Source organism: Lycorma delicatula, chromosome 3 (genome assembly GCF_047948215.1).
Source record: "Lycorma delicatula isolate Av1 chromosome 3, ASM4794821v1, whole genome shotgun sequence".
Lineage (NCBI taxonomy): Eukaryota > Metazoa > Arthropoda > Insecta > Hemiptera > Fulgoridae > Lycorma > Lycorma delicatula.
In genome coordinates, this window is record NC_134457.1 from 76,822,657 (window position 1) to 76,841,711 (window position 19,055).

The 19,055-nt window shown below is 26.7% G+C and overlaps 1 protein-coding gene across 1 annotated transcript in view; it reads left to right on the forward strand.

Annotated features, from left to right (window-relative positions):
- Positions 1-19,055, forward strand: part of NaCP60E (Na channel protein 60E) — a 934,708-nt gene that overhangs the window by 821,409 nt on the left and 94,244 nt on the right. The window contains exons 16-17 of the mRNA XM_075359144.1: positions 9,986-10,194; positions 17,043-17,482. Of these exons, the coding sequence (XP_075215259.1) occupies positions 9,986-10,194; positions 17,043-17,482 (649 nt within the window). The remainder of the gene's footprint in view (positions 1-9,985; positions 10,195-17,042; positions 17,483-19,055) is intronic.

A 19,055-nucleotide genomic window follows, 5' to 3' on the forward strand; every position in this document is an offset into this window, starting at 1 on the left:
ATACACAAAATTGGTATTACCTTTTTCAGCATGCATTTCAGACATCTTTGTAAAAGAACATTAGCAAAATAAATTCTATATTAAAAAAAAATCAATATTGAAAGTGCCAGCCAAATATAAAGCAGTTTAACATGACTACTTCTGGATTAATAAACCATAATTTTTAAATGTTTATTTTTAAAATAAACAAAGGCAACTACTCTGTTGTTATAGTAAAATTTAAGACTTCAGTAGTAACAACAAATCTTTTTTTGTAATTAGGCAATGAATAAAAGCTTCAAAAGAAATCTAATCTCATATGTGAACATTTAAAAGCAACATTTTTATTGCAAGAACAATACATATTAGAGAAAATATGAGACATAATCAAGTAATTTATAACAAAACAAGCAGCATGCTTTGATGATAAAACCTAAAGCTGAACTTAAATCAATAACACTCTAATTGACAGCTGACATGTTTATGTCATACAGATCTTAAACATTTATCACTAAAGATACTTTTGATATAAAATTATAACTATTCTTTTAACTTGCTGATTAAACCCTGCCTCCAGACTCGATTTGAGATTTTTGTTACAAAACGTCTCTGTTTTAATTACTCCACTTATTTGTGAAGGACCTTTAAACTAAATAATTGATATGTTTAACTTTATATATTTTTTAAAATATATTTATAGGTATGTATATTAAGTACCAAAACTATATCGGTTGTAAGCAACTTGATATGAGTTCAAATCACTTTCAAAAATGACTTAGCTATTCTAAGGAATAACAAGTATTGAATGACAGGATTATTAGGGAATGTGAAGTGTGAGGTGATTTCCCATAATATTTTTACTTAGCCCCATATACAGTTGCATTTTCAGCATACACCCACAAAAATGCAGATGATCATTCAGCACTAGAAATTACAACTTAGCTCTGTTGACTACAGAGACTGGTTATATAGTGAATATCAGTGTATCTTAGGTAATTTTCATGGTTGTAGTCATAAAAAAGACTGTGACAGATGGTAAAAAGCAACAAATTAATGTATTCCTTTCCGTGTTGAAGCAGCACATTATTGTTTTTACTTACTGCTTCAACACAGGTATAATATGTTATCATAATATTTTAAATAACTTATTCTCTTAAAATATTGAATTTTAAATATTCTTTGAATACAGCAAATATTAAGGTAATTTTTTACGTCTTTCTTTTTTTTAATACTGAATACAGTCAATATTAATTTTATGTGTCATTAATTTCACTAAGTATACATATATCAAAGTCAAGAATTTACAAAGATCTTTAAAAAAATTTACTTTTATTCAAATTAAATTATTTTGTTCACTTAATCAGTTACTTAGAATTATGTAGCATTGATAAATGAAAAATCAATTTATATGTACTGTATATTAATACAAGTATTTACTTTTTTTTTCATTCATAATAGTTGAATATTCAGTACATTAAACTGTTACCTCTATTAGATTCTACTGCCTAAATCTTTTTTATCCATCAGTAATAACCAGATTCTGCAAACTGGGAAAACTACAATAAGTAGTAGAGAATGGTATTAATCTTATGATAAGAGATATTTACAAAATGAATGTAAATAAAATTACAGAATACCACAATTTGTAGTTGGGATGAAAAGATAACTTTCTATTAGTCTTTATCAGTTGGTTATTATTGGTGATAAATCATAATGATTGATACAAATAATTCAGTTCCATTATATTAAGTATTTTTAATTGAAGAGTATTTTTGTTTTTTTTTTTTTATATAACATGATGAAGGTATTTCCATTTACAGTTAAGTGAATTAAAGGATTGCTCCCTTATGATATAATAAGATATAATTCTCATCAGATATAACAAGTTCATGATAATGTTTAGTGTGTATATGTCTGTTTCTTTATCATCACTGTGTGCACATGCATATAATTATGTACTGAATTGCATCTGTAGTGAAACTATGAAAATGTGTTGTCTGAACTTTTTCTTGATGTATCTACTTCTTCTAAGGTATATTTTTAAAGTCAATAAAATTGTACATGTGTACTTGTATAAGCTTTTAAAGTGTTTACTTATGTTGCTATCATTGTTGTGCTGTATCCACTTATTAGATGTAAAATATTAAATAATGATGATAATAATTTAATCATTAGATTCACTTAATATATCATACTATTAAATAAAAGTTGCTTGTAGAATTCACTGTTAATGTATATGAGGAGAGTCATTATATGTTTATATCTTTAATCATCCCAAGTCTTCAGAATAATTCAAGAATTGAGTCTACATTAATTCCAAGGCTGATGGTGTGAACATAATGCAGCTGTCTGAATGAAAAATAACAGTGAATTTTCCTATGGCCAAGGTTTTTTTATAGCCCTGTAACAGTAAAAGAAAAGAACCGTCAAGAAATTAATATTATATGGTTTAATTATATTGCTGGAATAAAATAATTGTTTTAAATTAAGATTGTTTTTACATTACATGATAATTTTTTTTTGTGTTTCCATTTTACTAAATTATTGTTTTTAACTTACATTATTCCAAAATTTTAATTAATATAGCTTTTCTCATTTATTGTAAATTATAATTTACTAATGAATTTTTTAACTTTGCATCATTTATATAAATTGTTATAACAAATTAAAAGAAAGAGAAACAACAAACCACAGTAGTTTTTATTTATAAAACACTTTTTATTTAAATGTTGGCTGTTTTGTATAATTTTTAAAGTAACAATTGACTTATTGATAGTTTATTTCAAAAAATTGTAGTTTACCCTAGATCAGTCTCAAGTTATAAAATTCATAGTTGTTTTGAAGAATTTTTTTTACATAAATTTTATTATTAATATCTAACAGACAAATTTCTTTATTATTGTAATTTTTAATCTTCAAAAATAAGATAAGGTCCTGGATAAGACAATAAACTATATTTCTTTCAAGCTGATAGCCCCATAAAAACTGCAAAATCTTAGGTTTAGCATCCTGGAAATTGAAAGATTTGAAGACAAAATTTCTGTTGCCAAAGGCAGGTTTAATAAACTAGTAACCATAGATCACTGAAGTTGTAGAATATTGGATACAGCTTTGTTAAATACCCTTGCTCTTTTTTAGTGACTAACGACAATAATAAATAATGCCAAAAAACCCATAAAATTTGTTTTATTTTTTACACTCCTGAAAATTTTTCTATAACCTTTCTCCTTTCCAAAATTATTTCAGAGCTTTTCAGGTCTCCTAAAACTTTTTATTGTCTCCTAAAAATCCATGTTTACATTTCAGATTTGTAACATCAAAAACTTGATTTTTTATAAGCATTTCTTTAATGCTGCAATATTTTTTTTCTGTAGCTACATTTTAATTTCTTTTCTAAATATTGGACCTTCTCCATTGCGATATTATACTTCATTAGTGATTTTATTGAATCTAATTTTTCTCCTTTAAATTTTGGTCTGATGTTACTTATTTCTTCCCATTGGAATTTTGCTTGGTTGATTATTACCCACCTGAAATCTTATAAGGATTTTTCTGTTCATTTAGTATTTGAATGTTATGGAAATAAAACACTTATTTTATAATGCATTTATGTAATCTTGCTGCATACATCAAATGAAATTTTTTTTGGAACAATCTTTCATTAAATATTTTATGTCTATAAAAGAAGATATTTAAATTATTTTTTTTTATTTTTGTATATTAACTGATCTTGGGTTAACTGTATATTATAAATTACAATATGCTGCTACTTATCTAAATGTTTGTATTGTACCTTTGTTTTACATAAAGTGTTTTAATACGCTTTTGCACAAAGCATTCACTGTGAATCACTCTGATACTTGTGCTAATTGATGTTATGTTGTGCTGTTCATTAAAAAATACTTAAGTTTAAATGAGTAAAAAGTTAATTAATAATTTTATAATGAATTAATTAAATACAGTAGTTTAATATCAGTTAGATGAAATTACTATAATTGTAGATGTAATTGTAGTTACATTATTTATTTAACAAAATTATAATTATAAATGGTCTTCATATAAATAATAAATATTAGATGTACATTATGTAATCTGTCTGGGTAAAATACAGTTTATCATTCATTATATACACAGTTGATCATTATATAAACAACTAATTACAAAAAAAGGTATCGATATTACATTATATTGAATTATCAAACTGAGGTCATTTCATGCTGTTGTATCAAACACATTTTTAACAAACCAAATGGAATACATTGCAATATATTTCACAGAAATTAAAATATGGTTACAACTAGTGGAAGAGGTTAAAAGAAAATCTATAAAGCAATATTTGTTCTACCTGATTTAGAATTAAGTAGTAAGAGTGATTTGTACTGGAGTGAGTTGTACGTTGAATGTATCATGTATATTTATTTTTATTCTGGTAAGGTCTGCTGACATTATGTAATATTTATATTTAAATCTGTTGTAAGGTCTGTGCATGTGTGGTTTTTTTCCAAATAATTTTTACCAAAACTGAACCTACTTGCTATTATAAATCATTAGATACATTTTAAACTTAGTTTAACTACTGCAGAAAGGCTATCTTTTTTCTGAGCAATGTTCATGAGCAAATGAGAAAGGTTTATTTTTTTATTCCTAACTAGGTGACAAATGAGGCATTTATGTTTTGTTTTACAGTAAGGAATTTCTAATGGTGTGTTTACATTAAGAGAAGTTAAGAAAAATGTTCATTAGTGATGCTGGGACTAGTTACATATTTAACAGTTTATAACAAACATTCTTTAAATACAAAAACTAGTATAAGTGGAAAGTGCCAAGGTGAATAAATCCATTTCAAATCTGTTATCTTCTTCTTATAAAATGGTTATTTAGCAACATTTTTTTTTGTCTTCAATCATTTGACTGGTTTGATGCAGCTCTCCAAGATTTCCTATCTAGTGCAAAATAATAAAAGAATAATGTTTTAGTTATTATTAACTAAAACATGAACAATGACATGAACAAATTAACTAAAACAATTAACTAAAACATTGTTCATTAACAATTTTAATTGTTAATGAACTTAGTGATTTGTGTTAATATGTATTTAATTAATAGAATGCCACTCCAAATTCTGTAACACATTAGTACAAAAGTAATAATTTCAAATTCCAATCCATTAGATATTTATACAATAATTTTTTTCAAATACATACTGTATAAATATATAATTATTCACTAAGTTGCAATCATTCTACTATAAAAGTTGATGAATTAACTATAGTGCATAATTGATATCTGCAGGATATTCATTTCGCTTTATTATTGTTATTTCTAATAAAGTACAAATTATTTTAATAATAAAAAATAAAATCTGCAATTAAAAGACCCATTATTATAATTTTTTATAAACCCAAACTAAATACATTAAAAGCAGAAATAAAAAAACTAGCTGGTTGGCCATAAGCTTTTATCTTATAGAATTATAAATTTAAATCACAAAAAAATAAATTATTTCTTTATTTCATTCTCTCAGCAGCTGTTTACTATAATGACTATATTTAACTAGAATATCCTGATGATCAGGGTAATACAGTGATGGACACATAGACAGATGTAGGGCATGAAAATGTATTTAAAAGATTGGTAAAATATTAAGTTTTAATAGGAGATCAAATATTACATTTTTAATGAAAAATTTTCTTGAGAACTTTTACTTTCATTAATTTTTCAGAAGTCTCTTAAGTAAAATAATTAAAATTTAAATCTTGAAAAAAATTTAAATATATTTTCACTGCATTTTGTTTCTTTTAATTTCTAGATGAGATAATTCTCTCTGGAGCATTTTTAAGATTACATATTTGTATAGACAATTGTCTGCTTGATTCTAACAAATAGTATTAAGTATTTTTGTTTTTAAATGAGAAAAAATTAAAAATTTTATTAATGAACAACTCATACAAATCACTTAAAATATATGATAAATTACTTAAAACAGACTATTCAAATATCTCATATCTTTTTAAATGGGCCTACAGTCTTTTATCCATTCCATTGGCTGTACCATCATATTTTATTAACATTTACAATTGGGTTACATTAACATTTTACCTTATGTACTAAAGACTTGATTTAACAGCTCAAAATGGCCATCTACTCACAGTAAATTACACATTCTCTTTGAGGCAAGTTATAGCTATAAAACTTTAATAATTTGGGTTGATATACTCTCTGATAAGATATTTTTATTTAATTTGATACTACATTATTTTTTACTGTGAAAAAAAATTTATTAACGTTATACGTTATTAAATTAATTAGCATTATCTTTAAACATTTTATATATATATATATATATATATATATACTCTAATATCACACTTTTTTTTTAAAACAACCAAAAAACAAACACATATACTACAAGCACTGTACAGCATTACTTACTGATTGATGTGGTAATAAATAATTACTTTGCTAATGCTGTATGGCCCTACATGCACATTTTTGCCCAGACTTAGTATCTAAGTTTATATACAGTGAGACAGGAGGAAAGGGAAATAATTTGGGACTGATTCTAGATTCTAGAGCTTGGAATAAGGAAAACATTTGTATAAAGATATGTCCAAAAACATTTTATCAAGTTACGACTAGCAAAAAACTTTGCCCGGATTTCAGTTCCCCTGATGAAATGAGGTCATACTGAAATTTTTAGGTGTTTTATAAGGAGTAAACTTGATGGTTTTTTATGTTTGTTGACCTGAAGACTGAGTAAAACAGGTTCTAGAAATGTATCTCCTATAGTTTTTATGATACCCTCATTCCTTGATGAGGGTAACAGAATTGAGAATGCGAGCAATCAGTTCATGTTTGTATACTTTTTGCTTGTATACCTCACATTTCATCTGTTCCCCATAAATGGTAATCTAAAGGAGTAAGGTTCAGTGATCTAGGTGGCCAATTTATCAGCCCTCTATGTCCAGTCCATTTACCAGTAAATTTTTGATCTAAAAATTGTCTTCATTCGTGAAATGAAATGTTTGGTACTACATCAAGTTGATAACACTTAAATTTGTTTCCCTAACAAGAAATTTGCAAGCACTGTAAGAAATATATTGTTAAAAAACTCCAGGTAATTTCTTCCCATGACATGTTCTAGTTTGAAAGGGTCTATTAATTGGTTGTCAATCATGCTCCACCAGACATTCACTGAAGATCATTGCTAGAAATTTAATTCAAATACAGCATATGGGTTTTCTTCAAACCACAGAGGTGAATTCCATGTATAGTTATATGCCATTATGTTATTAGTTATTATAGTTATGTATAGTTTTATACCATTATGGGTAATAGTAGTTTTGTCTGAAAATAGTATTAACAGAATTAAGTGGTAATTATTGTTAACCCGTTGATAAAACCACTGTTGTCTGACATGGTCACTAAGCTGGAGATTTTGAATTCTTTGAACATGAGAAGGATGCAGTCCATGAGCATGTAATGTCCTCCATACTGTACTTTTTGAAATGTTGAATCGTGTAGAAATTCTTCACATGATCATTGTAGGAATAAGCTGTACCACCTGAAGAATGTTTTCCCTTTCATCATCAGTTGATCTATCATTCTCACAAAGATTATTAAAACACTTTCATATTTACAACATATTTTACAGTTTGAAATTACTTGTCCAAGATACCTGCATTGCTATTCTCCACTGCAGCTGGAGCACAAAATTCGCACACAAACTCATATCAGCATATTCTGCATAAGAGTAGAGATGCATCATTTTTCAAAACAAAGAATTCAGAACATAATTTTGCTTTTTTAAATTTAAATTCTATTGGAAAAATGTAGATACAGTTTAGAGAACAACAAACACATTAACACTACATAACTTGATTTTCAAAAAATAATTCAACACAAGCAAAATTATGTCAAAACAACCAATCCGTCTAATGTTTATTATTAACATAAACTCAATTTTATGACAGCAATGAGTAGTACTGAAATTAATTTTGAAGCATACAGTTAGTTTTGCCAACCTGATTTTTCAAAGGTCTAAATATAGTGTACTAAAATCAACAGTTTTAATTTTTACAAATTCATAACATTTTTCTGTTAAGTTTTGTTTTTAATAATAAAAATTGATGTTTGTTGCTTTTCATAAACTTTATTTATTGTCTCAAAATTAAACTCTCTGCAAGTTTTGATAATAAAATTTAGGGCTTTATTAGTCGTTTATGACAGTTATTACACTTCAAACATAAACATCCAATTCAATGTTTTTCATCATCAAATTTTTCTGTTTTACGTTGGACATCATGAAAACTACGGACGATACAGTTTTGAAACCTGTTTTATTTAATTTTTTGGGTGAAAAAATGTGAGAAACCATCAATTTTATTCCCTATATGCCATAAAAATTTCAGTATGACCTCACTTCACCAGTGGGTACTTAAATCCGAAAAACATTTTTCGCTAGCCATAACTTTATAATATAAAGTGTTTTCAGACACATGTTTGTTATGTCCTTCTTTCCTTATTTCAAGCTACAGAATCAGTTCTCAAATTCTTCCCCTTAAATCCTGAATCACTTGGTAAATTAAGACGTATGCTTTTTTTTTAAATTAATTAGACTTTGCAATTTAAAATATTATCAATATATATTAAGTATTTTTACATAAATTAAACAAGGTTATGTAGTAGTGTTTTGAAGAACCATTTTATTTGTTTGTTTATTATTTTTGTTGTTTTAAAGAGTTTCTTAAAAAGTATGGTTTAATAAACTATATAATGATCATTAAAAATAACATTTCAATAGATAACAACAGATAGATATGACATTTTTATAAAAGCCTTACTACCACTTAAATAACCTAACATTTTATGGGAGTTATAACTGTTTACTATCACACATATGAAATAGTAAATTACAGAATTGTTTTATTGAGCTTTCAGAACTTAGAAATAGTACATACCAAACACAATGCTAAAAAAATGTGATTTCTGGAAAATATATATATATTTTTTATTTATTAAAATAACATCTAAATAAAATAAAATATACATATAGTATATATTTGACGTGTATGAGTATTATTATTTTAATCTCTCTTGAGTATTATTATTTTTTTTAATCTCTTGTTTCAAATTAGATATTTCAAACTCAGGTGTTTTCTTTTGTTAGCCAGACTAGTCATTGGACAAGGGTTCTGAATAGATCACTTAACCACCCTGATCTAATCTGATGATTTACCCTCACTCTTCATGTTTGGTTGTTGTAAAATAAATTTTAGAGCTGAAATTACTATCAGATAAAGCCAGGTTTTCAAATACCTCTAGGAAAAAGAAGAATATATTTCTTCTTTTGACATTATTATTTATAATCATTATAATATTTAAGTACTCATTTAAATGTGTTGTTAATGTTTCTAGAAAAACTCTGAAAAATATGAGTTTTAACTTTTTTTAGCATACGTGATTTTTGAGTCTACATCAAGAAGACAGTTCTGTAAAATGTATGGTTATGTGACACCTATTTTGAAAGTTCAAGATATGTGGTATAGAGTACAACCTTTCATGCATTTCTTAAATTCATGTTTCAGTTTTAAATTATGAAATGATTCATATGTATAGAACAATGTTCATAATATATGTAGTATAATCTTATTTGCAGACAACAAATACTCATACTATATTTAATTTCCTCTTTTATATGTGTTAACAACTATTTTAAAACATTCACATTATGCATTTTCATCTACATGAATTAATAATATCTGAGGTTTTCATACATTTTATGATTTATACAGAAAATTATTTTTTCCCTATATTAAATATGCACATTATTCTTTAAATAATGATCATTATTATTGATTTCTTTTTCCAGAAAAAATGTTGTGAATTAAATTGATTAAATATAAATTATCAAATCGACTTTTTTTTAATGTTTAATTCAACCCATTCATTTAAAAACCTTTCTTTGTTATATTAAATGTCTAAAGTTGCTATTTTAATTTGACAGGAAGTGGGAGAGGATTCTAAAATAGCAAGAAGTTTTGAGAGAATACGTTCAATTATTAAAAAAAAGAAAAAAAGAAGAGAAGCTAAGGAAAGAGCAGAAAATGAAAAAAATTTAAGACTTGAGGAATTAGTTCATGAAGTTATTGCACATAAGAAAACAAAACAAAAAATTCAAGAAACTGTAATATGTACTCCACCTTCACTAAGCAGGTAATTAATTTTGATTGAAATTTTAGAAAATTACATTAAATTTTACTTAGACATTTTATTTTTACATCTAAGGTTATATTTCCTAGATTCTGTTCTCTACAGAAGAATTCTATTAAAACCCTTAAATGCATCATGTTGCAGAACTGCAACAAAATGCTTTTTGTGCATTATTTTAATAATAAAGTGCTTAATATGACCAAATGCATGCTGTAGCAGTCTTACAACCTACTGTTCTCTCTTTGAGTTCAGCAGAAATCCCATAGTAGCGTTATTATTGTGGAATTAGCAGCTAGTTTTGACTGTTGCCAACCTTATGTTGAGTTGTGCATTCATGTATTTATGTTGTCTAGTGTAATTCTTAGTTTAAATTTTTTCATCCTTGCAAAACTAATGTCTGGATTCAGCAATTTTTTAACATGTGTAAATTGTTTAGTGTTAAAAATAAAATATATGTTTATAAATACGGATTTAAGGTTTGTTTTACTACCACAACAATATGCGCTAAGAAGTCGATCGGCAGGAACTCTTTTGTATTGTTCACTACTTAGTGAACAAATACTGTAGAACTGTGGTTGTGTTCAAGTTTTTTGTAATTTCTTTATTATTTTCCAAATTCATAATGTTTAAAAGAATTGTTCATTGTGAAATTCTAACAGAAGAAGAATTAAAGGTGTACTTAAATAATTTTACTGATAACGGGAATAACTCTGAAAATGACTGTGAATTAAATGTTCATGTTTTTCACTATTTTGATCTTGAAGATGAAGATAATTTTAATTGCAAAGCTAATAGTAATCTGCCTAATAATTGTGATAACGTAAACAACAGTAATGACAAAGATATTCAGTCTAATGATAATTCTACAGAGCAGGGTCATATGAATCATATTATTAATGATATTGATGTTTATGATGATAATCCTGAAGTTCACAATAATGATGACATGAACAAAAAATCTGGTGGTGACAATAATAAAGGCTGTGATAGCAGTGATGCAAGGCCCAATATTAATAATATGTCCAGTGATAATGCTAATATTAGGTTTAAAATAAAACTGGTTACAAAATGGCACACTGCAAACCATGAGGCTAACCAAGCTACTGAACGGCGTGCTGCAATGAACAAACTTATTTGGAAAGAAAAGAATTATGTTTTTAATGGATTGCCATTCTTAAGGAACTGTCAGCTCAGCCCAGAAATATTAGCATTAGGCACTTATACATTTTTCATTTATTTCTTTGAACAATTACCTAATGAACCAGACTTGGATTTGATTTCTAATACAGTTGTGAAAATAACTCGTGCAATACCAGACGACGTAAATCATTTACTTTATTTTGATAATTTTTATATAAATATACCACTAGTAACATATTTAGTTAACAAGGGGATCTTTTGTCTTGGGATTGTACCTCATAATAGACTTCTTAATAGCAAAATGCCAGAAAAACCGAGTTAATGAAATCAATCGTTCCTCATCTTGAACGAGTAAGTAATGATTCATGAGGGTGTCAATATTTCAGCAGTGTGGAAAGACAATAAAGTATCAACATATGTAGGCTCTTAGCCAGTTTCAGTTATAGAATGATATGACAGAAAAAAGGGAGTTTTAAGAGTTCGATCTCTTGTCCCCTCATTGTGAATGAATAAAATGCAAATATAAGAGGCGTCGATAACTTAGACAGATGTATTGGACAATACCATATTAGAATTAAAAGCCGCAAGCACTTACGACTAGTTTACCATGAAATAGATGTTGCAGTCATAAATTCGTGGTTGCTTTATAAAAATTAAACATTTCTAAGGGAATAAATCCTAAAACATTAATGAACATGCCTGACTTTTGAAGTGAAGTTGCAGACACACTCTGTTCACGTTAAAGTTTTTTCAACTGCTAAGCATGGTAGACCTAGTTCTATTAACATTGATCAAGAAGTTCAAGCTAAAAACCACCAAGGACCTGCACAGTCTGTTCCACCAAAAGATATTTGAACTGACAGTGTAGGACACTGGCCTTCGTGGTGCAGTAGAAATTGATGCATGATGCCAGATTGTAAAGGATACTCATAAAGTCAGTGTGATAAATGTAATGTAGTTCTGTGCTATAATAAAACTATAACTGTTTCAGAAATTTTCATTTCTAATTACACAGGTTTATGATACTGGTTTTTTAAATGATCTAATAAAAAATCATGCATTTTAGGGTTAACAGAGACAGAACTTAAGAAATATGTATTTGGATTTATCAGAATACTATTTAAGTTGTTTAATTATAAGTTGAGAACACTTATTTATGGTACATTATCATTAATATTTAGGTATACTGAAGACAAAAACTATTCAAGAAGTATACAAGAAGCAATGTCTGGTAGTGTTGATCAACAGAGTTGCCAAAGAAAATCTTCTCAAGAAAGTGGACCTCAAGTGCCTATTGGAGGCCATGTAAATTCAGGGTAACATTTTAATATGAAAAAATTAAATTCAATACTTCAACTATTTTTTCCTTTTACTAAACTTATACATTTTTCCATTGTAATAATTGAACTAATGGTCAGTAAAATTCCTTTATAATTTTTTTTGTTTATTGTTCTTTTTTAATTAAAATAGATTTGCATCAAAATAATTGTTTCACTTAGAATTTTATAATTAATTTCTTAAAAGATATATGATGAATTTAAATGTTCCTGTTGTAGTTAACTCCCATTGAGTAGTGTAATCTAGTTTTTTTATTTAAGTATAAGAGCTTTTATTTAAAAAAATGTAATTAATTGTCACAAAATACTAATAAGTATATTAGTATTTGTAAATTATTGTAGCTATAAATGGCTTTCAGTTGTGTTGTTTGTTAAGAACTAATCTAATAATGACAAGCAATAAATTTATCCTCATTCTTGATCATTTAGTCAGCTATAAGCAGATTAACAAAAACTACTGAATGTACATTTCATTTTTATATTTTTAAATCATGAATATTGATTATTTAAATAATTAAAAATGAATATTGGTTTGTTCAATAATTACCAAATTTATTGTATGGCCACAAATTGATTATTATAATAGACACAGTTGGCAGAATTGTACATCCATGACTTTGACAAGAATACTCCTGTTTTTCTGTTGATTCCGACCACTGAAGTTACAATCAATTTATGCTGCTGAGTAGATCTATGCCTTAATTTTTTTCCATTTGGTTAGATTTTTGACTCCAACAAGCAATGTATCAACCACAGCATTTTATATTTGTGCATTAGATAAAACTTTAATTGAATTACAGCAAGATTTTGGTAATCAGTATTCAAACTATACTCAGAATTATAATTGTTTAAGGAGTTTAAAACCAATTAGGAATCAAATGAAATGCATTCATAACGTATACTGATGATGTTTGAATGAAAATAATCAATCAAATCATATCTTTTCAATTAATAATCTATTCAAAAAATCATGAAAGATTATTGCAAAATTTCAGTTTATACATGTTATGTAATACAGAAAAACTTTTAGAATGCAGTTTACTGCAGCTAATTCTTTCCTTGTTTGATGTCTTAAAAGCAGAAAGATATTGCAGATATTGCAGATGGGGGTGTTATTTAAACAATCATAACAGGTGATAACACCTATGTCTATGGATGCAACATTAAAGTCAGAAAATCTTCATCATTGCCAAAAAAATTTGTTAGATCTAAAACAGGCAAACTATTTATATATAATTCTAATTGGAAGTGATAAAACCTTTCTGAGAAGTCAAAGGTAGAAAAAAAGAACATCTGTACTTAGACAGTTCATGATTCCTTCATCAAGATAACATATTTTTGTACATTTTTTAATGGTGTCTGTGCTTTTTTAGGGACAGACATCATGTCATCATGTTTCTTTATTCTTGTGACTTTATCATTACAGACTTCATTTTATTTCCTAATCTGTAATCCTTGTTAAAAGGAAGAATATTTGCGGTGATACAGAAGATAAAAACATTTTACATATTTAAACATAACCTCAAAATTTCAGTTCTGGGTAGCTTTTGTGGCTACTGGGGAAGGTGATCAACCAATGGAGAAGAGTAATTCGAGTATGATGAAAAAAAAAATTGTAATAAGTACATAACCAATTTAAGAACTTTTTGATCAGGCTCGAATTTTTAATTAAAATTTCTTTTTGAAATTACTATTGGTATCTTTTGATTATTTTTCCATAGTATCACAAAAAATAAAATTATGGCTTGTGTATAAACAACTCAATTTTTCCCATCCCAGTACTCATGAATGCCTGTTTTTCGCATTGTAATGTATTTTTACAATGTAAATGGGTGGAACCCAACCCAGAACCTGCCTCGTACTACCCTAAATTTAAAAGCATGTAGTTGTGCTGTACAGATGGCCTTTCAGCTATATGTGAACACTGAATTGTCCAGAGTTTTTCTTACATCAGGCAGCTTTTATCCCCTTAAAACATCATAAAATTAAAGCATCCTCTTGGTCAGATAATTAAGATTTGGAATTTTTATAGTACTAGCGCTTATTGCTTATATATTTCAAATTTACTACTACTGTTGATATTACTGAAGATGCCAATACACATTTTAATGTACATTTTTATTGCAAAGATATTCAACCTTTTTTGGTTAAATATACTGCTTAACAAAATGTCTGCTTTTAACACCTCTAAATGTTATTGATGAATGTTAAAAGTAGGTTTTAGAAACCATATAATGGTAAATTAATAAAGTCAAAAATTGATACTTATAAACAGAATACATTAGTTAATATCAACAAATCTAATTATTTATTTCAAATTCTACATTACTAATAGTCAAAAAAAAAAATTCAAATAGTCGGTGTAATAAAATTTACTTTTAAATTGCAATTTTTTCTATTAATTTAAGATTATTATTTTACATATGGTTAGCAGATAATAACCTAAGTTTCACTTTTCTACCTACTTTATTTGCTTTATTTTAATGATGTTTGTTTTGATTCCTCAAAACCAAAGGCATAATTTAAAACAATATCAATAACCTAAGTAGTAATTGAAATTTTATTGTTTGAAAGTAGATATGTTTTTTAAAAACTACTTAGTGATTTCCTTATTATTTAAGTACAAGATTATTATCATCCTTGATTTTTCCTGTAGAAGTTGTAATGATTATTATTAATTTTTTTTTTGTTTTTCATCAAATGTATTGAGTAATGGTTTTAATTATTAATTTGTACATTGAAGTATTGAAATGAAAGTTGTGCATTTTATTTATTTATTATAAATTTATTAGTATTCGTTTTTTAAATAGTTTATATAACTTTTATTGATATAGAATGTTTCATAGTTATTAATTAGTAATACTGATAAACTTAATGGTTTTATTATATTCTATCTGCATGATACTTTGTTTATGTACTTATAAATATTAAAGTATTAGAAATTATTAAATTATTAGTAATATGGGGTGATAGTTTTGTAGTACACAACAGGTAAAAGAAAGTTAAAATCTTTGCTCATATCACTGAAAGTGATATTTTTTTTAACAAACTTAGCCAAAAGTTAGAATTAGTTCTAATTTATTCATTAAATCATATAATTTCCAATCATGCAATGTCTGTATTTTTTGATTGAGAGATACTTTTAATGCCTTACAATCACTGTGAAGATATGATCACACAAAAATGTAGTTCCGCTCTTTTTACACATAACCAGTGTCATTGTGAAATATTAGGAAGTCTGCTGATTTATGAGTCACTGTACAGTAATTGGGGGGAAAAAATCAATACAGTATGAAATTGTGGTACTGGGTCCAAAGAATACTGTCCAAGAATATTAGAACTTCCACCGCTACTTCTGAAAGACGTTTTGTTGTAAGGCCTCTTGCTACATGCACAAAAATATACAGCAATTTTGCATGCATTCTTTACACTCTTCACATTTTTAAGTGTTCCATTTGGTTTCCATGGTAGAGTTAAAAAAGCCTTCATTTTTCAAAGCCAGAATCAAAGTGCTTTTTCAAAGCCTATTGATTACATACCATTTTTATTATATACATTTCAAAGGATATTTAAAGTTGACATTATCTCTTCTCAAAGGAGATAATAGAATACAACAGACAGAAGAAGGTTGGATCTGATTAATTGCAATTTTTCCATTTCTTCATTATAATATCTGATAAAAATTTGGAATTTTTATGCTTTGTTCTCTTTTCAATTGAAAAAATATTTTTAGAGCTTGCAGTGTCTTTTCAGATACTAAATTAATTAAATTCTTCTATACTTTTTAAATGGAGGCTGATAATATAACGTGTCACGATTTCTCCATTTGATTTCTCCACTTTTCAAAAAAAATTTATTGTAATCCCAGCCATGTCCTTTAGTTACACTTGATTGGGCTAAAAATTTAGGGAGTTTAAAGTTTAGTTTTTCTTCAAGCTAATATTTCTAGGAAAGGGATCCTAAATCCTTGGATGATCATATTTTGAATTAGAAAAAATAAAGATTTTACACAATTCATAATAAAAGTATGTTTGTATAAAATAAATAAATGAGCATTTATTTGATTTCAATTTTAAATTTACTTTAAAGATATACATATTTGATTTTAATGAACAAAATTAACAAAGGTTTTATGTACATAAAAATAAAAAGTAACACTTCAGCTGCTTGTTAAATTGTTTCTTCATTTAATTAAATGTCATTTGTTTAATTTTCACATTTGAAATCAAGTCCATTAAAGAAAAATGTCATTAGGTAAAGCATTTATCTATGATTTTGCTTAATTAAAAATACATACATATGAATAAATTTTTTATTATTTAAAAAATACAGGAATGTGACTAGCACCTGACAACAGACTAATGTATGTTTCAGTTATTATGATACAGTTTCACCTCCAAGAAGCCCACGGTTGTTTGTCGAAGAAGTAAAGACACCGTCACCTTCTGGGGATAGTGTGGACCAATCGTGTTATCAAACTATTATTCCTTTAAAAGGTGATAATGATGAAACTTGTGTTAATATTGACGGTGGAAGTGATTCAGAGAAAAAAAATGATGATGATGATGATGACGATGACAGTGATAAAAGGTTTAGCAGTAAATTAGATTTAGATGAAGAAGATTTATACACGCAAATAATGCGAGAGGCTATGAAATTTGCACCCACTATCAATAGGCTTGATATTGATTTGCCTACTGTTGAATCACCTTGTCCAACACAAAATTTTGTGCGGAAACGTTCTTTGTCAACTCCTGTTCACCCACTCCATAGACGATCTTATCAGTTAGCAACAAGACAAGATAGTAGTGAGGGTAGGTTTTACATGTCACTCTTCTATCACATATATTAATAACACTTCTATGATAAAATAATGGTAAATATGAAAATTTATTATTATTAAATATTAAATGACTCACTTTTATAATACTATTATTCTTTCAGTCCTTTGCAGCACATTCTTCAATGGAATTTAGTGAAGCGCTAAGAGTAAGTCCATTCAAGAAGTGGTAGTAATAAGTTTTAAAAAGCTCTTTGGAAGAAAACGTTCCAGTATTTTAAAAATTATTTAATATTAAATAATATAAAATTGCTTCTTCTTATGCCTTGAACTTTATACAATTAATAACAACAATGAATTAATTAGAATATTTTGAACATCCATAAATATAAAGATCAACAAAAAATGAATGAAGCATGTGATGAATTATGAAAATAATTTACTTGTGAGAGCATTTTCATAACTCATTTACTAAATGTTATATTTATGTTTTCACTTCCGTCACTAACTAAATTAAAAATAGCTAATAATAATTTCTATTATTAGTATATGAAAACAGCCACAAAATTGTCAGATGGCATAATTGTTTCAATCCACTATAACAATTTCTCCCATATTTCTGCTGTTTATCAATGATTGAACAAATGAGGTGTCATTTTCTTCAAATTAAAAGGCTTAAATATTTTATTTAATACATGACAGTTTAATAAAACTAATATTTACACAGATATTATAATGGCCATCATTTTGGAATTTTCTTAAGTAAAATTTTCAAATTGTTTATTTTCTAGAAGACGCTGGAAACATGCACACAAAATTTCATTAAAATATCTGAATATGTACTTAAGTTTTACGGAAGAAGATGAAAGATTTTTATAGCAGAGAAAAGATGAAACAAGATGGGCATTTGTCCACATGAAGAATTTTGTTTATTTTTATGTACTGAATCAATTTCTTAAGTTTGTCCAACACCTCTCAGGATATGTTCTCTCTCTCACTCTCTCTCTCTCTCTCTCTCTCTCTCTCTCTATATATATATATATATATATATATATATATATATATATTATTATATAACATCATATATTATATGTATATAATGCTTTTAGAAAACATTTTAGATATTTTGCTAAGTACACTACTTGCACTTTCTGTTTTATCTTATTCTTAATATTTACCAAATTATATTTATATTCATCCAATTTATGTATTATATTATATTTCATCCAAAAAAAGTAATTTGCTACGATATTTATTTAATGGTAATTTGTTATGCTATTTATTTTGTGATATGCATTTTAATGAACTAAATGTTTCTTTATTAAAAAAATAAAACTCATAAAAATAAAAAAAGTAAATAGGGATTTTTACATAATTATATGTGTCTGGAAATTCTGAAATATCTACATAGGTAGGCAGGTTTTTTCCAGAATTTTTTTTTCAAAAATACACTTTATTTTAAAAGGTTTTAATTTTTTTAATTTATGAAGATAAAATTTAGACTTTATGTCCAAAGGCCATAGGTTTTACCAAGTAGTAAATTTCAGAGAAGAGTAATTAGTAAAGGTAAAGTTTGGTACTTTTTCCATATCTTTATCATACTTACC